General features: G+C 37.4%; 1 protein-coding gene across 1 annotated transcript in view; it reads left to right on the forward strand.

Moving 5' to 3' along the window:
• The window catches only part of LOC132776794 (toll-like receptor 2 type-2), a 28,208-nt gene extending 21,695 nt beyond the window's left edge, over window positions 1-6,513 (forward strand). The window contains exon 2 of the mRNA XM_060778815.2: window positions 733-6,513. Coding sequence (XP_060634798.2) covers window positions 739-3,063 — 2,325 coding nt within the window. The 5' untranslated portion in view covers window positions 733-738 and the 3' untranslated portion in view covers window positions 3,064-6,513. The remainder of the gene's footprint in view (window positions 1-732) is intronic.
• The last annotated feature ends 1,521 nt before the right edge of the window (window positions 6,514-8,034 follow it).

An 8,034-nucleotide genomic window follows, 5' to 3' on the forward strand; every position in this document is an offset into this window, starting at 1 on the left:
TACCAAAGAATGCTATTGTTTCACCAAACTATAGCTCCCAGCATTGGGCATGGATGTTAAAGCGGCATCAAACTGCATTACTTTGACAGTGCAGGTGTACCCAAAGTCAGTGAAACATCTAATAATACTTTGTAGAGAACATAACAAAGTACTGAATATGGGGCCATCTGTACAGGCCATTTAATTCAGAGTTGGTCAAGAATGGCAATACTACAGAGTTGTCCAGAGATGGCTACACTGCCCATCTCCATCCCACTGTGATGATTGGGGAATTCCTAGAAGTTCTGGAGCAGTCCCCGACTGTTCTTAATGTGGGACTAAACAAAATTCACTGGCTTTACCTCAGATTGAAAGCAAGAAGACTCAATGAAACACGTGATGCCAAAAGAGTGACATCTCACCCACAGATGGCCTCTGTGACAAATGGTTAGACCTGGGGTCTTCAAACTTCCAATTAAAATACTAATAAGTTTATATTTGATAAAAATTGTTGTTCATTTTAATTATTGTATTGTTTTTAAATGTTTTTTGCACTACAAATAAGATATGTGCAGTGTTCATAGGAATTATTCGTGTTTTTAAAAAAATTATAATCCGGCCCTCCAAAAGTTTGAGGGACTGTGACCTGGCCCTCTGTTTAAAAAGTTTGAGGACCTCTGGGTTAAACCATGAAACTACGGTAATTCAATAATACTTCTTTTGCTTTCTTTTTGTTTTTTTAAAATCTTTTAGATAATCATGATTCCCATCTGGAAGCTTTGGTTCATCTCTGTTGCTGGAGCTGTGAGTCTTTCTGCCCAAGATAACTGTCTGTTTGAGGCAGCCTCTCATTTTTGGAACTGTTCTTCAAAGGCTTTCAATGTGGTTCCACCTGATTTAACAGATGATGTCTTGAGATTAGATCTGTCCTTTAATAGGATTGAGCAAGTAAGAAGAGTAGACCTGAAGTCTGCTGTCAACCTCCAAGTGCTTTTGCTCCAATCTAACCTAATCCAAACAATAGAGGAAGATGCCTTTCACACTCTTGTCAAGCTGGAGCATTTGGATTTATCAATGAACAAGCTGATTCATTTGTCACCTTCTTGGTTTGCATCCCTTTCTTCCTTGCAGAAGTTGAACATTAAAGGGAACAACTATTCAGAACTTGGACAAACACCCTTGTTTTCCAGCCTAAAAAGTTTGAGATTCCTGTACTTGGGAAATGGTGATCGCTTCTCTACTTTACAGAGACGAGACTTAGAAGGGATTTCTTTTCTGGAAGCTCTGGAGATAGAAGGACCATACCTCAATCAATATAAGCCAGGAAGTCTTCTATCAATAGAGCCCATAAATCACCTAATTTTAAATGCTCCCTCTGCTACCATTTTGCCTTTGCTTATACATGACATTAGAAATTCTGTGGTATGTCTTGAACTGCAAAATATTAAAAAGCTGAGCCCTCCATACTATCACTCACTTGATGGAATCACTGCACAAAAGCTTGTATTTAGAAATGTTGGGATTTCAGATAGGTCTGCTGTGCATATGTCACCCATCCTGGCTTCTATGAGTCAGCTACGTGACCTAGAGTTCACAGACTGTAGATTGCAGGGCGTTGGTGACTTCAGTGGTATTCAACTGTATCCACGTACCTTACAAGTAATAGCAATCAGAAATATGTCTATTGAGCGTTTTTATTCATTTACAGGGCTTACTTCTGTCATTCCTCTGGTTGAGAGCATTACCAGTCTTACAGTTGAAAATTCAAAAGCTTTTCTGATGATCTGCCCAGTTGCAAAAAGTTTCCGCTCAGTGCAATATCTTGATCTCAGTGTAAACCTGTTCCGAGATGACGCTTTGCTACAGACATTTTGCCTAGGAGCCTGGCCAAAGTTACAGACTTTAAATTTGAGCCAAAATTTTCTGAAACAGATTGAGATAGTAGCACATAGTGCTGCACAGGTGATAAACCTTTCCAACTTGGATATAAGTCGAAATAGCTTTCAGAACATGCCAGACTTTTGTAAGTGGCCAAAAAATCTAAAATATTTAAACATCTCACGTTCTAAAGTAAACATAGTCACAAGTTGTATCCCCCAAAGCCTGGAGGTGCTGGACGTTAGCAATAATAATCTCCAAGACTTCAGATTGAGCCTTCCTCATCTCCAAGAGCTTTACATCCAAAACAACAAATTGATCGCCCTTCCACTTGCTGCCTTTTCCCCTAGCCTAAGAGTCATGAATATTAGAGGAAACAAAGTATTTGGATTCTCTGAGCAGGAACTGGAAAACTTTGCAAATTTGGAGATGTTGGATGCACGTTACAACCGTTTCCAATGTACATGTGAATTTCTCTCTTTCATTCAATCTCAAGCAGTGAAGTCTCATATCTTTGTGGACTGGCCAAATAACTACACTTGTGATGCTCCAGATTATATAGGAGGAGAGCAAGTGGCAGTTGCCCAACTACACGTAACATATTGTCACCAGACGTTAGTGGTTTCTTTAATTTGTATCTTGTTGCTCCTGATCACCCTGGTGATAGCAATTCTTTGCTACAAGCTTCATGCCATCTGGTATATGAACATGATCTGGGCTTGGCTTCAAGCTAAACGGAAGCCCCCCAAAGCTCTTGTTAAAGAAACTGACTACGATGCTTTTGTTTCCTACAGTGAACAGGACTCTGAGTGGGTGGAGAATGTTATGGTGAGGGAGCTGGAGCAAGCCAATCCACCGTTCAAACTCTGTCTCCATAAAAGGGATTTTCTGCCTGGCAAATGGATTGTGGACAACATTATTGACTCCATTGAGAGGAGTTCTAAAACTCTGTTTGTGTTGTCACAGCACTTTGTCCAGAGCGAGTGGTGCAAATACGAACTTGATTTCTCTCACTTCCGCCTTTTTGATGAGAATAACGACACTGTGATTTTGATTCTACTGGAGCCCATTCCAACAGAAACAGTTCCCAGAAGGTTTTGCAAGCTGAGGAAACTGATGAATACCAAAACCTACCTTGAATGGCCAAGTGATGAAGATCAGAAGATAACATTTTGGTTTAATTTAAACATTGCCATGAAATCCTAGGAACTGATGTTGAATTCTTTATTGTATGAGTGCTTGTTTCACTTTATGCCTTAGCATGAAGTTCTTTTGAGAACATGCTGTCTCTGCTTTCTCATCCCTTAGCTAAACATGCAGTATTTTTTTCTGGAACATGTGTAGGTGCTGAACAAATGCTAAAACTTAACAGTATAGTGACACCGATTAGAGAAGTATGAAATATACAACTTCTCAACCAGTTATCCAGTTCCTTTAGTTGTAAATGCTTTGTAATATGCAATAATATTCAATGCAGACTTTAAAATACTAACATTCTATCACAGCAGAAGAACAAGCAGAGTTAGAAACACAACGTACAGTAGAGTCTCGCTTATCCAACTTTTACTCATTCAGTGTTCTGTAATATCCAACGCAGTCTGCCTCACACCAGGAATAATGTTCAGGGTGGGCAAAAGAAAAAACCTTTGTCTATTTTGGTGCTAAATTCATAAATACAGTAATTAATACATAACATTACTGTGTATTGAACTGCTTTTTCTGCCGATTTGTTGTAAAACATGATGTTTTGGTGCTTAATTTGTAAAATCGTAATGTAAATTGATGTTTAATAGGCTTTTCCTTAATCCCTCCTTATTATCCAACATTTTTACTTATCCAACATTCTGCCGGCCGGTTTATATTGGATAAACTAGACTCTACTGTATTTTCAAATGAGTGCAATTTAGAAAAAAAGTATCTCTTGCTGAGCCTTTATACAGAATGCTTCAAAAAGATAGACCTGATTTAGAATTCTCTATATTTCTTCAACTGTGTATCTATAACATGTTGCCGTCGTGAAATATAATGTTTTGAAATTGGGTTTTGCTTCCAAACACTAGCTTAGAGTACCTCCAGCCAGGCCAATCAGGCTATTGTGATGCTCGGATCAAGCACCACAAAAGTCAATAGATGGTGACATCTGGTTCTTGCCAAATTGAGGAAGTTGCATAGAAAAGAGGAAGGAAGAGCATATTTATAAAACCCAGAGGATTTCAGAAACTTGTAGAAACACTTCAAATCCAAGTGAAATAAAGCTAAATGCCAAATAAGTACCAAATTACTTTAATATAATTAAAAACAACACTATTCTGCCTTACAAAACATTGCTTTGCCTTGATGACAACTGATATCCAAGCATCCTGAGTCACTAAACTTCAATTCCACAAATAGAAGAATGTTTTAGACATTATGAACACTATGGAAGATATTCACTGAGGTGTGCCTATCTGTTTAAGTTTAGTTATCTTTGCAAAATTGCAATAAAAAAGGAGGGATGACCAAAGTCCTGCTGTTGTAAGCCATCAGACAGGGAGATTTAGAAATGTGTTTATTTGATAACACAATAATAATAATAATAATAATAATAATAATAATAATAATAATAACAAACTTTATTTGTATTCCACCCTCTCTCACCAAGGGGATTCAAGGCGGATTCCAACAAAAAACAGCAAGCATTCAATGCCAAACACATTCATAAATAAAAATACAAAAACTAATCAAATATCGAAAAGAAACAACAGGTATGCCAAAATTTAACAAAAATTAAATAACCTACCAATTGCTCTACATTTTGAGTGAAAACATAACACATAAATTATATAGAGACACATAACAATTAGTAAAATAGTTATTAAAATATTAAACACTGTTAATAAACACTAAACAATATTGAACATTATGTAACAAAATTTGAAAACATTTCTGTTCTTGGTTTGCAAGTGTTATTTTCCTGTTTAATTGTGTGGTAGTTGCTTTGAAAGTAGTTGTTCTACTCCAGAAACTTCATTTTTGTGGCTGCCACAAATTGTTGAATTGGTTGGGACTTGATGAGATATTAATTGAAAAACTATAGCAAAATATGCTGCAGGATATCTCACAAAAACAAAGTTTTTGCAGTTTAATAATTTTTCCCCATGTTTTAATGATAGAACTAATTAAGAAATTACATTTATAACCTAGGAACAAAAATCGTGTTACATAGTGTAACGAATAACTAAGTAAATAAGTATTTTTCTCTACAAAAGGATACCATGGTTCACTGTATTAAAGGTTACTGAAAGGTCCAAAAGAATCTAGAAGAATACACTCCCTCTTGTCAAGTTTCCAGAATACATTTTAGCATAATTGTCACATTTAATTACATTTTATTCATTCTATAGACATATATATTGTAATCAATTACATATCACATTTCTTTTATTAGGACTGTAGATATAGGCAATAATGTGCTCCTATAAAAGCAAGCATATCTGGTGAGCTAAGGATGTAACTTATCTTTATGTTCTCCATACATCCAAGATTCTCCCTCTGTGTGAACAAAAACATGGGATCAAAAAAAAGCGACTTTGAGTCAGAGAGAGATATTATGTTTGGGCTTCATAAACATCTTAGGGCTAGAATTAGCAACTTGTAGCCTTCCAGCTAGTTTTGGGCTCCAGCTCCCACTTTATCTTGCTAATAGTTCTTCTGACCAAGACTGACTTCGTTAGTGGTTCAACATCTATAGGGTACAACAGAGGCTTCCCTCAGTTGTCTTCATAAATAGGGATGTTCCAGAAGAGGTATAATGCCTCCATAGATGCCACCCCAACAGGAAGCTCACCCCACTCAATTTCTGGGTTCCCTCTTAATTCTTGAGAGCAAGACACCTTTAATATATATGTAAACTAATCCATGTATTACCAGCTAGCAGTTCAGGGATGGGCATAGTGTAGCCAGTATGGGTGCTTGTGTTCTCTCAAGCACCCTTTTATAGCCTCCATTTATTTTATTTTATTTTTCAAAAACAGACTGCTTTTTGAATTTGGATTTAGCTTGTCCTTCTGGAGATATTTATTGTTCCTTCAGTGTCCTGCTAATTCAACCTCATTCCATTTTTCTTTCTGATGCTGGTACAAAAAATTCCTAACCATCTATTATGAGTAGACTATCAGAATTCATCATATGTGGCTGCACTACAGCTTCAATGTCCCCATTTCCAGGACTCACAATAGCCCATTCCTTTGGTTGTTTCATGGCTGGTGGAGAACAAAGAGGACTGGAAAAGTCTCAGGATGTGTTACAGTAGCCAGATGCAAGCTGCAGGCATCTTCTGCCAAGACCTGCAGGGAAGGCTTAGTAGATGATGCCATAGGCCTGCGTCTTGACTATGGTAACATAGCCAGACAGCTCCACGAGCAATGAGATGGTCATGGGAGGGAGCTATTGCAATACCATGGTATGCTTGATGGAAAAGGTGAGCTTTGGTTGTTGCTGCGGGTGAAAGAGCATAGCAACTTTCACTATGAGCCCCCCTTTCTCAAAAGACATGTACATTATGCCACTAAAAGGATGGAAGCCTTTGTGTGTCTGTTGGAATATTTAAGCCCTTATCCTCCCCAGTATTCAATCTCTATGCTTATAAATAAACACTATATTATAAATTGCATTGTATCTTCTTCGCCTATGTATTTTTCATCTAGGCTTAACGTATATGTTTATAAAGAAAATGCAAACACAACTAAATACCAATAAGACTTGATTAAAAAAAAACCAAGTCAGAAGTTATTCTGTACACTCATGGGATGTTTCACCATGTTGTTCTAACTACTACTACTACTACTACCGAACGTATGATGAATATAGATGATTGTTGTTAATCTGTGCCCTCAAGTCAACTCCAATTTATGTTGGCTCTAAAAATGATCCTATCACAGAGGTTTCCTGGCTGGATTTCCTCAGAGGAAGTTTGCCATTACCTTCCTCTGAAGCTGAGAGAGTGTGACTTTCTGGAGGTCAACCTCTGTATTTCCATATTTGTCCATAATTGAATGGGGATTGAGACCTGGTCTTCAGAGTTGTAATCTAGCACTTAAATGACACTGACTGTCAAACCAAGATTACTGGTTTGCTTTGAGTTTTCTGGGCTCTATGACAATATTCCAGAAGCATTCTCTCCTGAAGTTTTGCCCACATCTATGGCATGCATCCTCAGAGGTTGTGACCTCATAGTCTCTGAGGATGCCTCCCATAGATGTGGGTGAAACATCAGAATAGAATACTTCTGGAACATGGCCATACAGCTCCAAAAATTCACAGCAACCCAGTGATTCCAGCCATGAAAGCCTTTGACAGCACATTAAATTCCATATTAGTTGTTTTCAGTTTTTCTAAACAGCGATGGGTTGTGAGCAGAAATAAAAACAAATCAAAAGTCTATTTGCAGCTCTGTATTGACTTACTTTTTTAAAAGACTATTTTCAACACAAGTTGAATGTCAGGTTTGTATGTGCCGGAGAAGCTTCTTTGAGATTTGCAGCTTTGTTTAAAACTGAAAACCAGCCTTTTTGTCAGTATGCATGAGCACAGATGTGGAATGCAGGACTTCCTTCCTTGGTGAAGCCTAGCAGAAAGCAGGATGTGTATAAATAGTTGCAAAACGCTACTTGTTTTGCATTTTTGGTAATGCAGAAGGAAATGGTGCTGAGCTTTCCTTATTGGGGAAGAATTTGTGAAGGCACTGCATGGAGTTACTGGCTTTTCATTTTCCTCCTTAAATAAAAAGTGTCAACCAGAGACCATTATTTATTATGGAAAGGGAGGAAAGATAGTGTAAACAGGAACAACTGGAATTCCTGAAAATGCCATTCAGCCCAACAATTTCAGTTGCAGTTCAGTATAACTTGATTTCCTGAACCACACTCAGTTTAAAACCCTTAATATTTAGAAATGCAAGCAAATCAAGATATGACCACTAGCAATTCACTTACTAAACAAAGATGTCCAACTTTTGGCATAATTTTGAAAAGCAGTTGGGATATTATTTTTTAAAAGTAAATGTTACTCTTTGCAACTCATTGCATATGTAACAAGGAGTGCACTGTACACAAAGAATGTATGTACTCTGAGTTGCACAGCTGGGAAAAAAGAGATATATAAAATCTCTTTCTTTTTTTTCCCCCAGTTGTGAAAAAG

This window comes from Anolis sagrei, chromosome 5 (assembly GCF_037176765.1).
Source record: "Anolis sagrei isolate rAnoSag1 chromosome 5, rAnoSag1.mat, whole genome shotgun sequence".
In the NCBI taxonomy this organism is placed as follows: Eukaryota; Metazoa; Chordata; class Lepidosauria; order Squamata; family Dactyloidae; genus Anolis; species Anolis sagrei.